The sequence below is a fragment of the Phoenix dactylifera genome, unplaced genomic scaffold (genome assembly GCF_009389715.1).
Source record: "Phoenix dactylifera cultivar Barhee BC4 unplaced genomic scaffold, palm_55x_up_171113_PBpolish2nd_filt_p 000007F, whole genome shotgun sequence".
NCBI lineage: Eukaryota > Viridiplantae > Streptophyta > Magnoliopsida > Arecales > Arecaceae > Phoenix > Phoenix dactylifera.
Window position 1 is genome coordinate 3,465,394 of NW_024067666.1, and position 20,306 is coordinate 3,485,699.

General features: G+C 35.5%; 1 protein-coding gene across 2 annotated transcripts in view; it reads left to right on the forward strand.

Moving 5' to 3' along the window:
* The first annotated feature begins 4,657 nt into the window (after positions 1–4,657).
* Positions 4,658–20,306, forward strand: part of LOC103704481 (asparagine synthetase domain-containing protein C4F6.11c) — a 31,750-nt gene continuing 16,101 nt past the window's right edge. Inside the window, exons 1-15 of one of the 2 annotated variants that reach the window (XM_008787784.4) lie at positions 4,658–4,854; positions 5,633–5,756; positions 5,880–6,098; positions 6,951–7,141; positions 7,282–7,417; positions 7,869–8,282; positions 8,360–8,457; positions 10,312–10,426; positions 12,210–12,315; positions 15,794–15,887; positions 16,529–16,722; positions 17,242–17,341; positions 17,421–17,537; positions 18,087–18,143; positions 18,539–18,629. In XM_008787784.4, the coding sequence (XP_008786006.2) occupies positions 4,759–4,854; positions 5,633–5,756; positions 5,880–6,098; positions 6,951–7,141; positions 7,282–7,417; positions 7,869–8,282; positions 8,360–8,457; positions 10,312–10,426; positions 12,210–12,315; positions 15,794–15,887; positions 16,529–16,722; positions 17,242–17,341; positions 17,421–17,537; positions 18,087–18,143; positions 18,539–18,629 (2,152 nt within the window). In that variant the 5' untranslated portion in view covers positions 4,658–4,758. Of the gene's footprint in view, positions 4,855–5,632; positions 5,757–5,879; positions 6,099–6,950; positions 7,142–7,281; positions 7,418–7,868; positions 8,283–8,359; positions 8,458–10,311; positions 10,427–12,209; positions 12,316–15,793; positions 15,888–16,528; positions 16,723–17,241; positions 17,342–17,420; positions 17,538–18,086; positions 18,144–18,538; positions 19,265–20,306 lie in introns of those variants that run through there. The other variant, XM_008787785.4, reaches the window with a different exon arrangement.

Genomic DNA, 20,306 nt, shown 5'->3' on the forward strand with positions numbered 1-20,306 from the left:
TCTCTCTCTCTCTCTCTCTTGACAGTCATTATAGTTAGTAACATCGTTAAAAGCATCATCATCCGCAAGGTTTTGGAACATGGGAAGAGATGGCGCAAATAGTGGGAGATCGATCTGAGACTGAAAGGAGATCAGCATGGAGCAATGGCTAAATTTGTTTTGTTTCTGCTGATATTTTGCCCTTGTTTTAATAGGACAGAGAGAGGAAATTGTAGTAATCGTCATGCCTGCGTGAGATCCAAGAAAATAAAAGATCTCTGTTGTGGCATGGAAAGTGGACAGATTTTTAGACTGCAAACAGGTGCGGTCCCATCCATAAAAGCTACATGCATAGGCCTGCTGAGGTTTGCATGGCCGGTGGTCCTCTTCTTTCACAGGGACTAGTCGTTCTCACGTGGTCCCCATGATAGTTTTCTTCTTTATCTCCTTGCATTCTCCTTGAAGTCTATATTGTGGGCTATGATCAGCAGTATACTCTAGAATAAACTATGAGCAGTTTAGTCTAAAGGATCCAATAAACTGTGCGTGGTGTCATGATCAGGACTGGTCGAACCTGAAATGTTGGACAACACCTCATGGAAAAGCCATAAGACCATGACATATATTTAGCCTTGGCTGGACCTAAGAATGAGTTTTGCTGGTTGATAACTTGAACACCACAAATGGAGTGTCTTTTAGCCATCCCTTCTCTTCTTCCTCCATTTCCCTCGGCAAACGTTCAGGTTGGTGGTCTTTATGTTCCATCAGGCTCAAACTAGTGTTTATGAGGGTTATACCATTTCTATCTCCCTGAACCTTAAGCTGCTGCTTGCTTGCACTTACTGAACCTGTTAATATATATCACATGTTGCAAGATTTCAGGGACCAATGTCTGGACTTGTTCTATCAGAATATAGGATTCCTTCAAATATTTGTGTGCAATGGAAATGATCTATGCTCGAACACACACTTCATGAGTGGTTATTGATGTGTTAAAATACATAAGGGAAAAAAAACTTTGGAAGAACAGAAGCCAGTTAATCGTATATAAATTATATTGATCTAGAAGGACCTAATTAACTTTGTGCACCAACAATAGCAATATAAAAAGGAACACAGGAAGCTCTTAGTACAAGTAAAAATTTATGATATGAATCGCTTTTAATGATATTTTACATAAGCTATTCCTAGAAGCAAGGCTTATGATATTTTAAAATAGAGTGTATAAGAACAAACAGATATAGAAGGATCAAAAACGTGCAAACAAATTAATATTTCGATTGGGATTTTTTTTTTTGCTTTTATTTAGTTCAATCATAACACTGGAACTAAAAGTAATGTAGAAGGAGCGAGATTATTCTTATATTTCTTAATATGGATTATTTTAAAAGAGAGATGAAATTTAGATGAAATAGCCACGAGAAGCCACAGCATATCTATAGAATGAAAGAAATTATGAAGATGGATGTATTTACCTTGCTAAAGAATTGAGAAGTATGATAAGATAGACATTCTGCTAAACTGAATAACTACAAGATCATCATATTTCAATCAGAAATTCTTGAGATGAAGGAAGTAAAAGAGAATTTACTAGTCTAGATTGTAATCAGAGGAAATAAAAGCGTATCGCATTCTTTAAAAAAATTATAGCATCAATCTAGCCTAAAATCCATAATTTTGTCCAACAAACAGGTAATTAAGTTCCACATATCAGATAGTCAGCTAACTAAGTTTGCTTAAAGGAAAGAATATTTACGAGACAAATAAGTAAAGCCAAAATAGCATGTCATGTCATTGTCTTGAAAGAATATAGCTATAGGTTACACTATGCAAATAAAGCTTCAAAACAAAGGAAAAATGAACATATTTACTAACTCTGACCCTGATTATTGTCAAAGTCATTCCGGCAGTTATTAGAATTATCGAGGACTAGATTAGCAACCTAGTGTGCCCGTGCATAAATTTATATGATTTTTGTTCTAAAGTAATAGGGATTGCTGTGCCAATCAGAGATTTAATTCAATTATGTTCCCAAAATAATGGATGTATATTCATTTTTAAATAAAAAATATTGCTAACTCAAAATTTAAAGCTACTACCAAGCAAGAATGTGCGATGTACTAATAGATAGGATTTGATTTTAAAAAATATTTTGTATGTTTTAGTTTTAGAAGCAATTCACAACCTTTCCATATTTTCATCAAATCATTTTTGTCCAAATCGGTTTTAACAAGTAGTTATTTTTTAGTAGAATTTGATATGGAGAAATTCATCTTTTTGTTAGGTTAGATTTTAAAAGGAATTTAAAATCTTTCCATATTTTCTTTTGAAACCTCCAAAATTAATAAGAGGGAACAAGTTACATATTATTGAAAAGCAAGAGGGCATTTTTGATATGAAAAATGGTACTCGGAATTAATCAAGAGAAAATATTTTATCATTTTGAAATCATTTTTATGTATAGTATAGATCAATACTTTCGATCACAAACTTCTTATTTCCATCTTATTTAATCTTTAATCATCTAAAAACTTTAATTTTATCTGACTTTCTCTAGAGATATTTTGGTCAAAATCTTTCTTAAATCCCAGTTGGGCTCTCCTGATTGAAAACCATGGATATGCTCTTAGATCAAACTCCTTTCTTAAATCTTTGTTGGCCTTTCTTACTTTAAAAATCCGTACAATCTATTTATGACTAAAACTCCTCTTAATAATTATTTTTTTCCTTAAGAAACACTCACTAGAGATCTCCTATATAAAAACCAAATATTTAAATTTAAACATCCACTGGAAATGATGATTTGTCAAAGGAAACGTCAACTATTCTAACATCATCATTGACTCAAAGTTTTATCTTCTATTTCTCCTATAATTTTTGTTCAATTTACTTAAGTAAAAACCAAGGAGTCAGTAGAAAAGGAGAGAAAATAGAACCAACTATTTTACCCTTAGAGATTCTATAAGATTGGATTGTTTTTAAGTCCATCTATTCATACTGTAAGATTTAAGTATCTCTCCCTCTCTCATGTATATGCACTAGTTACAAAGTGTAGGAATAACATTTTCAACATGAATGAAAGATCAAGGGGATCTCATGTTTTTGCGAAGTTAGATGGTAGTGAGAATACAAGGCTTTCACTAGCCACGGGTATCACCTAGCGTAATTGGAGGCTTTGATTATGCAACTCTAAGATAAATATTTTTTTTAGAGATACACGGCATCTTGCTTGAGATGGTCACACATCTTGAGACGGGCTAGACAACATTATTTGTTCATCGGCTCTGAACCATCAACTTTGACACATCTTGCTCTTGAGAGTTGAGAGGTCTTAAACTGCAGTGCAACGTTTGACACATTTCTAACTTTCTTTCTAATCAACATTTGGACTATTCAACTATGCATGCTTGAGAGAGGTGTATTTATTTTTGATTTCATGTTGAATATGATTATTTTTTTTAATGAGAAAAAGGAGGTTGAAAGCCACCTAATGTTATTTATAAAGTAATGAAGGGAAGAAGTATACACAAGAGCAAAGGTAGAGAGAAGGAACGTACAACAAAAGACTTTAAGATGTATATCGAGAAACGGTGACTTGGTCGTAGCATCTGCTCTTTCTCAAAAATTTACAAGGTATCGATTTGGCATATGTTGAGGAGACATTCCAGAGAAAAATTTCAGCATCTATTGGAACAGGAGAAGAGTTTCAGCAATTTGAATAAAGTATTTTAGATTAGTATCCATTTAAAATAAATATGGATGCTAATCTTGATATCCTTTTAATATCCATATCCAGATTCATATCCTTTAAAAATATATAGATATAGATATGGATATATCAATATTCAATCCGTTTTCAACCTTAATCGCCCAAGACCTTTGCGCCAATATAATAGCAAAGGATAAAACACTCAAAAATAATTTGGCCTCTTATGCACAATTTCTACTATAGATAAATGAAAATCTGAAAAAATGAAGGCTCCAATCAACCATCATCATGTGCACCAGGTAAATAACGTGACACACAATCAACCAATTATATAGTTATTGCAAAATGTTCATTGTCAATGAGCATATAAAATACATACTTCTAGCCCATTTATGCATCATAAACTTTAGTTCATTTGAAAGATTATATCCTGAATGCTATAATTTTATTTTTTTTTATTTATAAGGGAATGGATGCTATACATATTATGCTATAAGATCATATTTTGGATGGTATACCAGAGTTATAAAATATAATAATTGGGCATACACAAATCTCAAAGTTATATACGGAGTAGACCCGTCTTTGTGGTTATTATTGTTGGGATGGAAATCATTATTTAAAAATATTAGTTATTACATATTTATTCTTAAAAATTATTATTAGCACACACATATATATATATATTAAATTATTTTATTTTTAATAATGCCTCTCCAATTAGATTTTTGACATGTTCATAAAATGACTATTTTAATTTTATACTTAAAATATTTATTTATTAAAACTGCCAATGAAAATCTAATAAAATAAATATTATTGTAAAAATAAGATGATTAGTGTGGGTATAGATACACTATATATATATATATATATATATATATATATATATATATATATATATATATATATATATATATATATATATATATATATATATATATAAAATAAAACATGAGAGAACTCAAAGAAAGCGCGGGTAGAAAGGAAGCCAAATCCTTTTTTAGGTTTCGAGCTCCTCGCGCCGCCTCCCTCTTGCCCTCTGGCGCTGGAGGTCGAGATCAGAGAGGATGTGCGGCATCGCTCTGATTCTCTCGGGAGCTCGTATTGTTGGATTCGATCTTTATAGAGAAACCCACGGATCACCACCTCCCGGTACCGAAGCGGTGCGGATCTCTCTTGCGTCGAGTTTTGTTTCTCCATTTATGATTCAGTTTGCTTGTTGTTGGCTTCGAGTTTTTTTGATCCAAATGGTTGTTTGTAGATTCTAAATTTCCTTCTGGTGACTTCAAAGGTCTTAGTTTAAGGTGTTGAATGCCTGCGAAAAGATTAGGCTAAATTTGCAAAGTAAAAAGCTTTGCGAGAACGACTTTAATGTGCTAGAGTGGTCCCTATGACATAAAAATCCGTCAATTAGGTAGTTGAGTGTTTGGACTGAGAGTTAACAGGAGTCTTGGTTGGAGCTGTAGAAGCCTCAAGCTTGGAAACAATGGATTGATTACTTAGCGAACTAAAGCTGCTTTTTTATTCTCTCTCAAGGGAGTAGCTTTAGTTAATCAGGGAAGGGGCTTGGCCATAAATTGATATAATTTTTGATATAAGTTTACTTCCTCAGAATCCGTGTGTTTAGAATCTAAATCGGAGATGCCTTGGGCTTATTGTCCAACTCTGGAGCTGAGTTAGACTGCATGGAGGCGCTAAATATCTACTTTTTGATCTTGTAAACTTTTGTTGATGATGACACGTGCATTTCTTTTGTCATGGAAAACAAGGTAGGCGTAGTTAAGTTACATTTGATGCTAGAAACTGAAATTGATGAGGGGGCTTATAGTGCAGAAATTGATGAGAGTGCCAGATTTAGTAATTTCAAGTGTATAGTTAAATGTATTGATTGCTATGATTTGTAGTCAACTTAGCTTACTCTAAGCGACTTAGATTATGCAGGTGTATCAGCCAGATCTTTCAGTAGGTGATCTTAAAGTTGCTTTGAGAAGAAGAGGACCCAATGAACTGAGTATCAGAAAGGTCTTCCTTCAGTTAAGAACAACAGTTTCTGTTGAAAAGGATGGTAGGTATCTCCCTTCAACATGAAAACAGAATGTTTTAGAGTCAAGCTGTTTGCCACCTGCTATTGTTTTGTTAAACATATTTGGTTTTGAGGTCTATATCTGAATTAACCTTCACATTACAGATGATGAAAAGGATAAGCAAGAAAATTCATGTTTGTGGTTAGAAGAAACCGTGAAGTATTGCATCAGTTCAATGTCAGGAGCTGTTGATACAAAAGATGGCGTAACAACAGAATCTATTGCCGAACTAGATTTCCTTGGTGCGACATTACAACTTAGAGGAATAAGTCCTGCTTTTCAGCCACTGGTGGATGTTTCTGGAAATATTCTTGTTTTTAATGGTATTTCTTTAGTCCTTTGTCAATTTAGTTTTACATGATTGTAAATCAAATGACATTTAGTTGCCATTTGTATGGTTTAGTTTTGTGTTCTCAGTACAATTATCTTTGTCCCCCTTCCCTCCCTGATTCCTTTTCCAATGTCTTGTTCTCAGTACACTTATATGTGTCCACCTTCCCTCCCCGACTCCTTTTCCAATGTCTTGTTGGTGCTAAGTACTTACTCTATATTAGGCCATGGATCACGTTTCTAGTGGCATATTTAGGAAAAATTGGAAACTTTTTTAATCCACCACCTTTAGAGAACATATATAGAATGTAAGATGGTGTAAATTCTTGTTTGGATCCATCACAATTTGATGCAAATTTCTGCTTTCCTAGTTTCTTGTTGAGATCTATGCTGATATGTTTTCTTATTGGATCAGTTGGTACTTTCACTGAAACAGGAAAACAATATCTTGTGAAGATTTTTATCATTGTTGAGTAACTTGAGTTGTATTACCTATTTGAAACTTAACCAATAGGTTAAATCGATGTATCGCACACAGAGAGAGAGAGAGAGAGAGAGAGAGAGAGAGAGAGAGAGAGAGAGAGAGAGAGATAAATGCAGTATGACAATCACTGTTAGGGTATTTTGGTCCATCATCTTTCTTTATTAGGGGTTCTTTTGTACTGCTGTCTGTTCTTGAGAAGACAAATTTCTTGTGACGAATCTCATGCAACTACTCCAGTTACATTTATCTTAGTTATTGCTGATAATCATTAGATCAGTTCCCTCTTTGTTTCATGCTTCATATGTTAATTTTTTCCAAACAAGCACTCAGGATGTTTTGATTGTGGAATTGTGTTCGAAAGGTGAAATATTTGGGGGACTTCAAGTTGATGTTGATAGCAGTGATTCTGAAACTCTTTTGCATGCACTGGAACGTTGTTGTTCCTGTGACAGTGAACTTGGAAAAGCTTGTTCTTGCATTCAGAATGGAGAGAAAACTGTTCCTGACATTCTTTCAACAATCAGAGGGCCATGGGCTTTGATATATTGGCAGGTAGTTTTAGTCTATGTTGATTATTAGTATAATTCATTTGTAAATGTTGGTAGATCTCTTTCTTGGATATTATTTATGTAATTTAGTTGGGATATAATTGAAAGTGCTATTTTTGCATCTTTCAAATTTCTATTTCTCAGAAAAAGTCAAAAACTTTATGGTTCGGTCGAGATGCTTTTGGGAGGAGAAGCCTTCTTGTTCACTGGCCAACATCTGATGAGCCACAATTTGTTCTATCTTCTGTATCACCAGCTTCACCTTTCAGAAAGGATTCAGGTAGATAAATTTTTAGTCGAGGTTTTCATGCATCTCTGAATATACTGCTTAATTTTGTTCATTGATGATTTACTTGTATTGTGAATGGATGCAAATTACTTTGTTTTGGCTATATCACGTCTGACATTAGATAGCCTCAGCTAGCTGATATTTGAGTTCATATAATGTTACCTATATAAATTTTGGTAATTCATATGTAAGTTGGTCATTTGTCTTCAATTTCTCTACTTTTATATTTCCTTTCTTATGAAATCAACTGAATCTATCAAATTCCGTTCCACCAGATTTTTTTTTCTTCATTTCAATGTTTTTGCTTTCTTTTCCGGGGGTGAGACTCACTCTGTTGATTCAGTATTGAAATTTACTCTTACATATATTTGATATGTGATTACCTGCATCACTTTCGTTGTTTGAAACTTTTCACTAAACTGCCTGTGTTCAATTTATGCAGGTTCCACCTCAGCAACTGATGGCTTTGAACCTGGGATAGATTCCAATGTTGCATCTACAGCATGCAGACTTTGTAACTGGGAGGAGCTTCCTTGTGGGATATACAGTGTCCACTTAAAAGCCCAAAAAGCCATCGAGCAGTGTGTAAGGGAAAAATTGGTTGGTGAAGTCAGAAAACATGAATGGAGCAATCTCTTGTTAAATGAACTGATTAAATGGGAGAGGACCTTTCTGGATCCCAGTGTGGAAGAGTTCTCCACAATCGGTCTCCCACTTCAAATGGAGCAACTTGCCTTGCTTTCAAAAGCTTCAGATGGAATGCATCATGATATAGCTGATCTCAAGGGACTTACGGTGAAACAGGCAAATTTCCAATCAGATATTGCTCATTCCTTGATGAATAATCTCAGACCAGGTCAAGCAATGAGAAATAATGTGTTATATTTACTATAGGATTTTCTAGGTGTTCTGCTGAAAAGTTTCAGAACATAGTTAATGTTAATGCAGGGTATACTCAGCCTGCAGAGAAGGTGCTCATTTCACTAAGAGAATCTGTGATGCGGCGAACTACTCTAGACACAATCTATCAGGTATAATATTTCTGCTTGTTTATGAAGCAATTTGCATAGGTTGCTTGTGCATCATTCTTATTTTTCTTCTTAATCTTTTGTAACAATGTAAACAACAAACATTAGCTAATAGGAGAAATAAATAATGACATCAGCTGTTACCTCTGCCAAAAATATGTTAGATTTTTTTATGTGTTCTATAGTGATATTATTTTCAAATCAAAGTTTTGCTGATCAGGATAGCCATATATGATATTCAGATGTATATTCAAACTACCACAACTGCTCCTAAATTCAGTCAAAAGTGCTGTCCTGATCTTATACCTGAAGAAGCAAATGCATAAAGGTCAACTATTTTGATCTGAAACATGTAATATAGAGATGCCCTTTAAAGCAAAGGAAAGGGAAGAAGTGATGGAGATCGAGAATTTGTCATGGTGCATTGAAGGGCTGTAACATGGGATTTTTCTTATATGTAATTGTGGTTATCGATTTTCTCTTTTTTTTCTGTTTATTTCCAGTTATTTTTTGTTATTAGTAGGTCTTTTGAAATCAAAAGCTGAGATTACAAGTACTCATATTTTAATTGTTATCTTGATGAGGCCTATTTATTAGGGGCAGTTTTGAAATTTTAACAATCAAATTAGGGTTTCTGTTTTGTTATAAAAAGGGATTCTTAGGGTTTTATGTTATCGGATTTTATGCAGATTGTGACTGAAAGAATGGAATCTTTGGTTTCTTTACTCTTATTGTATGATTCTGCAATGAAGGTGTAAGACCTTCAAATCCCAGGTGTGATTTCTAGGTCCTAGAGCGACATGGTAGTAACCATCCAATTTTGCCTCCAATTTTGCTTCTGTTTATTTTCTGTGGCCTGGTTATTCTATCACTTATATGAACTAACCTGCAGCAGAACTATGCAAGACCCTCATAGCCTGCGGACCTAACAACATGGAAAGCTATTCCTTTGTTATTGTGCTATCATTAGCCATCAGTGGAAGGGAATCATCTACCTGTCAGGGTCTATTTTCAGGTCATATCAGGTCTGTTGTCACAGTAGACCATGTCCTAGTATTGCATTGAGCCTAACAGCCTTCCATCGCAGCCCATGTTTGATCCCTGCAAGCTCTAATGTTGCTGCCCCTAACACCACCCATTTTCTCAGATCTGTAGTGCTGCAGAATCAAATGTACTGTTATAATCTTTGTTACTTCTCCTTGAATCTATCCTTATACTCCACCAACAAACCCCTCTTTCTAGCCAAAAATATAGCTTATTGCTTTGCTATATTTAAAACCCTATAGTTACTGCTAAGATGGAATTTCCAACAACCTATAGCTTTAATCCTTGCTTCCTAGTGCTGAAGAGAAAAGGCAAAAAGAAGAGGATGAATAGAGAGAGTATCAAAATGACTTAAAATGTGGTCAAGTACCATTTTTGTTGAGTGCTGTTAATTTAACACATGCACTGGATAAAGCAGCAATGTGACTGCAGGACTGAGATTGTGAATGATAGATATTCATTTATGACTTAACACAGACTGATAGGGTGAGCTGTTGAAGTCAGAAATGTGCTCAAGTGGAAGCAGATGTTGGTGCTCTTGAATATCCAACAGTTGTCCCGTTTTATGGGTGCTACTTGCTTATTTGATTCCCTGGCTAATTCAGGAAAATTCTACTAGCATTATTGTGATGCCACATAATTCATAAACCCAATTCATTTACTTGGATAACTTTGTTTAGAATTTATTATGCAATTTCCATTGTTGATAAAACAGAACATATTATGCATCTGTTGGCTTGCTAACTGAAATCGACATTTTTGCAGTTAATTTAGTGATGCTGACTGAGCTTATTACATGGAATAAACTTGCAGACAGCTTTACATGAAGGGAAAGAAGAGGAATTGGCCCCTATAGCACTTCTGTTTTCTGGTGGCTTAGATTCTATGATACTTGCAGTATTATTAGATCAATGTCTTCATCAGAAATGTAAGTTTGAAATCTGACCATCTGTCATCTGCAATCCATGCAAACCATATTTCTCCTCTATCTTCTAGAACCATGATTGCATATGTGGTCTGTTTTTTTTATTTCTGTAAAACTATGGCTGTTATTTTTTTCCAATTTTGCACTAGAAGAAATTAAAAGTATAGGAGTATAGGTTTGGTAAACAATGGTAGCTTTTACCATAGCTTATACAGCAGACAAATGAAAGGATTTATTGCACATGCCCAGTTAGAATCAAGCTTAAGACTTTTGCTAGCTCAATTAAGCAAAGGCAAAGTTCACCTTGACAAATATGTAAGGCTACTCATTTCACATGAGATTGGAGTAATATCACAAAGGGAATCAACAAGATGATTGGTGCATAGATCATTTTTAGTGAGAGGCAGGGCATTTTCTCTTTTGTATCTCTTTTATAACAAAACAAGCATAGACTGTGTTACAAAGTTCTTTCTGAAATCTTCTTATACTAAAGAATGTTTTTTAATTAATCAATTTTCTTTTGTACACTTGTAGTTCACAACATTGCAATCAGCACACCAACCTTTATTGATATGATTACCTTACTTGAAAGTCGGAGACGACACCTAGAAGTGGTGTTCTGAATCTCCAGAACACATGCTAGGGAGGTCACTAGAGCATATACAATTTGTTAATGTGCTACTGCTTCATCCGGAAAAACACTGTGTAATCCCTTCTACTAAAGTTGTTTTTGGTTGCTTAGATCTGATAGAAGAAAAGAAACTAAATCACCTATTTTCTGTAGTTTCTGTGGTGTGGATAATAGAACAGAAAAGAGTGAAGAAGAAAATTGTGACCAGTATTATCTCCTGCATGCTCTTTTTTTTTTTTATTCTCGAAAGGCATCCAACTTCTTGAATACGCATAATTACCGCCATTGCCATTCACCACCACTATTTCTTCCAACTTTGCCATGCACCATTATTGCCCCTCCACACCTCCCTCCCCCCCACCCACCAGCACAATTCCTGCTAGCATCATCACCATTGTTTCTGCCAGAACCACCACCACCATCAAACCACAGTCGACATAATTATCTTTCCTTTTCTCTCTTTTAATGCTAAGTCTATATTTCTTTTTGTTTTATTATTTTCGGATTTTCTTTAATATTTTCTCTTTTCCTCCTTTCCTATGCAACCAAACACAGCTGTTAACTAAAATAAATGTGTAATTGCTGGATAATGTGTTTCTCAACAATCAATCATTTTACAGGGAAAATTTCTAGGAAACATATTTGTTTTGGCTTGTCTGATATAAGAAGCACATGGGCAACACATAAGGAAACACCTGACAGCCTGTTGGCATAGTAATGGAAAACATTACATTGTTATAAGAAGGAACGCGAAACTATTGGAAATAGTTTTCAAGCAGTATGTTACAAGTTCCCCATGTGTGTTTGATGCGCTTCAGATGCCGACTGTGGGATCAACTTTATTACCTCCAATTCATTTCATGTACTTGCACATGTTTCTCTGAGTGTGGAGGATTATTCAAAATTCTAGATATAACTAAAGTTTGCTTCAGTTTTGGATTTTCATTCAAATGACTTTTCCGGGGGTGCAGTTATGATAACATCATGGCAAGGCATGGGTTTTTTTTCTACTTATTCTCTCTTTTCCAATTTCTTCTCCAAACATCTTAGATCCATCAATTTGAAAGAACAGGAAAACTATGCAAATTTTTGTACGTGCTGTCTTTTTGTCAATTCAGGAAGTTTGATGTTGGCTGATGTAATATGTTTTGGCAGACACGGTAGATTTGCTAAATGTAAGCTTTGATGGCCAGCTTGCTCCAGATAGAGTTTCTGCAAGGATGGGCCTAAGAGAACTTCAAAAGATTGCTCCATGTAGGAGGTACTGATGCATCTTGTTTTCTAGCTAAACCTTCAAACTTTCATATCACTGGAAGTTCATAAGTTTTACTATTTTACAATTTTAGTGATAATTATTTTAGAAGGCATTGCTGAACAGAATGCATTCTTTGGTGATCTTGACCAAAAGGTTAGGCAGATATTTTATATATTGTTTCTGCCATCCTACTGTGGTCCTGATGTGATAAATTTATGATGTAGGACAGTTGAGGGAAGAAACCTTGTTAGGGTTTAGGAGGAGGACCGAAATCTATGAGTTGCCAGAATTTCAAGTTTAGGCCTGAGTTTTCCATAAATCTGAACTATGAAATTTGGAATTGCAATGAAAATTTGATAGTGGATGCTTGAGATGAATCTAAATAATATGAAATTAGGGCTCAATTAGGGAATGAAGATGGATTGGATGTGCTTTGAGATAGATCTAATGGTTTGCTGTTTATTCAAAAAAAAAAAAAGAGATCTGTTTTTAAATATTGAATGAGCTAGAAAGGTGAGTTTTCTATAGGAAAAGAAATTGATAAATATAATATATCAAGAGAATGCAAATTAGGGATCACTACTAGGAGGAAAATGGGGAAAACAGAACTAGATGCGAAAGAAATAAAGAAAAAGTAAAACAAAACACTGATTATTAGGAAAAGAATGAAAGGAAGGATAAAAGATGAACCGAATTCTCTCTAGAATGTAGGAATCATACCTAGGGAGTGGTCTCACCAGGGCCATGCCTTACAAAGTCACTGAATTGCAAAGAATGATTTTTTTGTCCCCAAGAAAACTTCATCTTTATTCAGTCTTGAAAACATCTTGCTTATACAACTACTGGAGACTTAATAGATAACGGAGAAAATCCTAATTCGATGACAAAATCCTATAAATACCTCACTAAAATGTGCTTACTGTTTGCAATTACTGTAGCATAAACAGTGTCATGAATGGTGTACTGTAGTAGTCAGCCTTATCAAGTTTTTAAATAAAGATTGAGAATTTTTAATCTCTTGACTCTAAAATAAACCTCTAAAACCAAAAAAATAAGCACAATACAGAAAATTGATAACTAAAATTAAACGTAATAAAGACCCCTAAGTTACAGCCCTGTGATATATCATGGTACGTTCCTGGATCTCCATTGTGCATCCAACTGAACCTATGTTGCTTTATATCATGACCTGCAAGGCCCGTTGGTCCTAATTCTGATATAGTTTGTTTCCATCTTAATTTCTCAAGCAGATTGTGGATTGCATGATTAATTATGAGTATAATAAATAAAAAAGAAATAAAGAGAACAAAATAGGTATTGTATACAATTAATGAGGAAGGAGAAACCCTCCTTCCCAAAGAAATCCACACAAAAAGGTACTTTTGCTTTTGAAGTAACATCGCAAAGAATCGGCAATAAGAATGCTAATGCATGCTAATGTTAATGCAGCTATAAATGGCATGATGTGTGAGTGGTATGGAGTATGCAATATAATGAGATATTACTAAGTAATACGGCATAGTCATGTGACAACCAACTGCTCTACATTAATGCCAATGTTTGAAAACTTGGTTTCGCTTTTGTTTCTGTTTTGGCTAAGACTGTGGAGTTTCAGTTTCGGAGGTTTTGGCGGTTTCACTCCAAGTTTTGCAATTTCAGTTGATAATATCAAGAAAATCCAAAAACTAAAAATAAAAAAATTCCAAGAAAAGTTATTACACAATTTTAGAATATTTTGTGTTATATAGATTCTTTATAATTATATGTATAATTTTGATAATTTTAGGCTGAAGTTGATATTTCCTATAATTTGATGCCGATATGATGAGATGGGAAATGAACTAATGAAGTATCTTAAGAAAAAGAAAAAGACAGGAGAGGCTGATTAATTGTTCCTGCAGTTTAACACACAGGCCTGTGACCAGATAGATTGAAGCTTCGCCAACTACCTTGCTATTTAATTTGGATTCCTTGATGATAATATAGTTCAGCCATAGTTGGATCATTTACCTTCTCCATCAGAGTTTGGCCTTCTTCAGGTCTCTTATCTTTTCCTGTTCCAAATCTAGCCTTATAATCTCCGTAGAGCTGCCCCCTGCAATGAGATCCACATTTTTCCATCCAGTGCTTTCTTGTCAATGAGGGTTTATTTGAAGTTGAATTGTTCTTTTGTCATTTTTTAGGTGGACATTTCTACCCTTATTGTATCATGTGCTTAATTATGGGTAAGTACTCTAAACACCTTTGTTTCTTAATTCTCTAGTTATGTGCTGTGTTGATACTGACATTTCTAGCATTACTCCCTTCTTGGCTTCATCTTGATCATCTTCTTGAAGTCCTTTATTGTTGGTCTGATTTTTATTTCATGCATTAGATTCACTTTACCTTGTTATTGTACATTAGATTGTCTGCATTAGAAGCCCTTATCTCTGCCCTTGCGATCCTTGTATTTTGAGAACGGTTGTTCTTTTGTGCTGTGCATGAGCCTTTTGCATCATTCGCTTATGTAAATATTCCTTTCACATCCAGATAGTTGCCCCCAAACTTGACTGCATTATCATGTTTGTCATATATGGGCAATGCATCTCCAGTCATCTTTGCTTATCCTTATATTTCTAGCATCATATATCAGCAATGATTCTTTGTTGATCCATGTCGTTTATTATACATAAATTGGTTGACTTCACCAGTTAGTCTGCTTATCTTATCTTACTGTGCTTGTCTGCCAGCCTTATCAACATGTAGTTCTACATTGCCTGGATTGCCATTACATAAACTCTTTAGATCCAGCACTACATCTTGAAGACTCTTGTTCTTATTGGAACTCACTGGTTGAAATGTTCATCCTGCTGACTTTGGCATTTCTTTACTTCTTATTTATTCAGCTCCATATGACCTTGATATTACAACCACAACTCACATGTGGACTTGCCTTGTCACAGCTTTGCTGCTTCACTTCAGTTTATCATCTCCATTGATGCTTTGGTCTAGTGATGATTTCTGATCTGTGTCTGTACATTGTAAATCAGTAGCATGGTGCACATTCTATGAATTTAGCACAATGACCTTCCTGTTCTACCTGGGGCACTGTTCTTTTACTACTGTTCTCTTGCTCCCGTATAACAGCTCTATTGTATAGTCTATGCCTGGTCCATCTCCTTCATGGTAAAATGTTGGCATGTGATCCAGCTTTGATTTGGAAGATACGAGTTCGAGAAAAACAGGATACTGGCATAGTATATTTCATGCACATTATAGCACATACATGCTTGGCATGTTCTCTTCATATGTACATTTTGATTCAGTGTCTTTGTATGGATTCTTTATAATAAGTCTACAGATTCTTATGCCCCTAGTGCATTTTCATGCTCATTGTATGCGAATCATTGTGTAAAATGGCTTTTTGTACTATGAATAATAATTTCCAGTGACAATATAAATCTTGCTTTTCTTAATATTTATCAGTAGCTTCTTTAGATAACAGGTGGCAACTTGTGGAGATTGATGCTACTTTGTCTGATTTGACTTGGGAAGCAAAGCATGTAATGTCACTGATACATCCTGCAAAGACCTACATGGTATGTATTGTCCTATTATTATTGTAAGAACATGTTTCCATCATAGTCCATCTAGTTGTTCTCTCTTTGACATAGAGAATGCTTTTATGATTACTTTGACATTTTTTTTGGCTTTCTTGGAATTTCTGAGGTTATAATTCTGTTTGCAAAACCAAAATGTGGAAGCAAAATTTTTTGAAAGAAAATGGATCAGCAAAGAGATTTATCTTATTCTTACCTTTGTAGTTCCTGGATTCAAGAGCAATAATTTTTAATTCTCACTGTCATGTGATCCTTTATCATATTTCAGCTAGAGAACTTTAAATCATGCGGTTTCCTGTGGCCTTTTTTGTCCTTCAAACTAAAACATCCTCTCTTAAGCATTTTCTTATTACTAATTTTTATAGCATAGGAAATCTTTTGCATCAGTGGAAATTGCTTTATAGTAATCAAAACATTGGTTGTCCAATGCATCTCAAATTGGATTATGCGACTTCTGCAGAGAGAGTATTGATAACATTCTGAGTACTTCGCTACTGTCTGTGGTTTTCTTATGTATTCTAGTGATGATTGCCCAAAGTTTTTTTTTCTGATTAATAGTCTTAATGTTGATTGCTACTATTAGCTTCATTGAGAACCCTTATCTAGGTATTTTGTTTCAGGATCTGAATATTGGAATAGCATTGTGGTTGGCTGCTGGTGGAGATGGTTGGGTGGATGGAAATATCTGTAATCTAGGAGAAGATCGATGTCGCCATAGATACAAGTCAATGGCACAAATTCTCTTGCTAGGTTCCGGTGCTGATGAGCAGTGTGCTGGATATGGTAGGCACAGGACAAGATACAGGCTGGGAGGGTATGCTTTCACTGAGGATAATTAAAGCTGTGCTCTTTCTTCTTCTTCTTCTTTTTTTAATAGTTCAATCGTGTGCATATGTTTTCCCCATTCCTTTTATGTGAAAGGTGGTTATCCTGTGCTGCTTGTTGCATCCTGATTTTGTTTCTGGTAAAACATTTTTAAGGATACAGCACATATACTGCTGTGTGAACAACTTTTGCTGATTAAACGCCTACTTCTGTTATCTTAATAGCATTCAAAACAGGATTTTCTAGCAGCATTCCAGTTATTCTCTGCTACCAATTATTTTGGTAGTGTAACTTAATAGCTCTTAGGTTTTCCTCATGATGACGCAACATGTGTGATTAAACTGAAGAATACCTACATATTCTTGGTATATTAGTCTTCAATGTCACCTCTCGCGAGCTCCTACATGTCTGCTAGTTAATAGGGTAACAGATGTCTAGCTTTTCAAATGTTGCTAATTTAGATACCCTTGGCTCTTAAATTGATTCTTTTTTTTTGGTTTTCTTTCAGTTGGGTTGCACTCCATGAAGAAATGAGACTGGATATGCAGAGAATTTGGAAAAGAAATATGGGTAGAGATGACAGATGCATTTCTGATCATGGAAAGGAGGTACTGCTCATTTCATCAATGACTTCAGAAATCTTGCAATTTGCATTTTGAATTTTTGACATACTTATTTATGTTGCAGGCAAGATTTCCTTTTCTCGATGAGGATGTCATTAAAACTTTGTTGGAAATTCCTCTATGGGAGATTGCTGAACTTGATAAACCTAGTGGAAGAGGTGACAAGAAGATTCTAAGAGAGGTGTGCTTGATTAGTGTTACTCTTATAGAGCTTCTAAAAGATATTTCTTGAGCCTTTGCTCCTTAGATGCTTATAGGTGTCAAGTCATGCAGACAATAATTTGTCTCGATAATTGATTTGTATCCTAACTATTTGAGTACTAGTTATAACCTTTTTTTCCATGATATATGAAGTGGAGTACTGTTTTGTTGTTTGAAGCAATGTTTTTATGTCCCTGTACAGGGTCCCATACCAGGACCTTACTGGTATTGTATGTCACAGTATGGTACACCACTGCACCAACACATGGTAAAGGTGCTAAATCGGCACAGCACCTAGATCATGTGTTAGTATGGTACCATATTGAGCCCCTGTATGATACCAATTATCTACTGTACGGTCCAGTAAGTCTGCAAAGTAAAACCTTGGTTCAAAGTTTAAACACAATTTATGTCTGGCCTGGATCTTGTGTACATGTATAACCGAGTTTGTCTTCTCCATTTTCTGCGTTGTTTGAGAAAGGCAAAATTTCTGATATGTTGATCTTAGTTTCTTTTTTATATGTTTAAGGTTGCACGGTTGCTTGGCTTGGAAGGAGCTGCTGTTCTTCCAAAGAGGGCTATTCAGGTGCCAATTCCACTGAATCATACTTCAGAATCACTGAGCCTTTTCAACATAATTTTTATATGCCACTGGCAATCAAATTGTTATCAAACCTTTCAAATTCTGAGTTTTGACAAGCCTTGATGCATGTAGCAGATGTTTTACATCCATTTTGTACATTAATGTTTTGTTTTTTTTTTCATCTTTTCTTTTTAATTTGGCAGTCATTTTGTGTTACCTAACGCCATGCAACATCAGCCCCTAACAGGAATTTTCATCCTCAACAGGAAACTTAATGTTCATTCGGAAAGAAAAGAAATTTAAGTGATTGCCATTTGCATTGGGGCTAAAGTAGCAGTACCAGGTTCTACTTTTACATTTATTTGTGTGAACTAGCTCATGTGTTATCACTCTTGCAGTTCGGCTCACGGATAGCAAGAGAATCAAACCGAAAGAACTTCGGATGCAACCGTGCAGCGAATCAAGCATCTGCAGGGAGTGTTGAGATTCGTCAGCCTGAAAAATAGCACCACTAAGGCCTATTCTGGTCCATACCAGGATATTCCAATAGGCAACCCTTAGTGTGGAGAACTCATACTGTATGGCATGCTTCATCTCACTGCAAGTCTGCCAATGTCAACGGCGTCTGCAGACTGGTCACATGCTAGCACCAGCTGATGTCTTTGAACCATGTGAATTGTGGGTTTTGTCCCGACATGCTTGCAAGATGATCGAACGGCTTGTCCATTCTTGCACAAGAGGTCGGCATATTCTATGCGGTCCAAAAAGGAGGCAGGTGGAGATAAAACCTTGTCTTAACTCTGAAAGAGGATCCCTAAAGTCAAACCCGAAACCTGATCTAAACCTAGTATTTTGGAAATGTGATTGTTTGTAAAGTGAACAACCTAATGATAGTGGCATCCAAGAGGCATGTGAAGATGAAGAATTTGGGCTTATATAATTCTTCTTGTTGATTCAGAGTTGTATTTCTTAGTATGCCTATGCCTAGTTCTATGAGCTTTATTGTGCAAACCTACAGTGATCAAGGGTGAGGTTTACACTGACCGAGACTTGGTCCGATGTGGCCATGCCTCGCTTGTTATTAAATTGTTTATAATATACATATCCTACTGAACTGCTGATCCTGAGATTGTGAGACCTGGCTTTTTTTAGCATGAATAAGGTCAGGAGTATTCTTATACCTGGCAAATAGATATAAGGGAATAAGGGGAATAATTATCCTCAAACCTGCTTTATATTGATGGGGGACTGAAGAATTTTTATTTCCAGATCTAGGCACTCTTCTCTTCTTGCACCAATATTCACAGATAGAACCTAAGCCTGGAGTGATACCAGCCAAGAATGAGAAATTTTAGCTGAAGAAAAATTGCGGGAATAACTACTCCAAAAGCAAGCAATAGTTCTAGTAAAAGATCTTAGAACCTACAAGCACCTTACAATGTTGGGTGCATATCAAGATGGTTTCAGGCATGCACTGACAATGCTGTTTGGTTATGTCAGATACCAAAGCTGATGAACATTAAATAAGATACCAAAGCAGTCCCTATAATCAAAAATCATACTCCCTTTGTTTGATATCAAACAGGCAATGAATCTTCTACTTTGCCTGTGGTTCTGTGGAAAAGGATGCACCTCTACCTGCATTTTAAAGGATGTCTTAGCACCCTTAGCACCCTGTGTTTGGTGGTGCGGCAAAGCCCCATTTATTCAGCCAGTTGGTACCTTACCTTTTCTCTTCAAAGTATTCTAAAGCTCTACCATCGCATGGTAGCAATGGACCAAACCAAGCCATGAATCAAAGGTATAGGCACAACAGATAACACCAAGAAACTAAAGAATAGACAACCTATCAAGCCATGAAACAAAGGCATCAACAAAATTTACCAACAACTTTACATTTTAATTAGAATGACACCTCTAAATGGTGGAAACATCACCCACAAAGACAGAAGGTGGAGAGTTCGGGGCATATAATTTTTGATTTAGTTCTGTGAGCTTTTTGTGCAAACCCATGGTGATCAAGGGTAAGGTTTACCCTGGCCAAGAACGGTTCAATGTGGCTTTGCCTTGCTTAGAAGTAAAATGTTCATAATATATATTCTTGCGAACCGCTGACCCTGAGATTGTGAAACCTGGCTTCGTTTGGTTTTGAGAATAAAGCAGGAA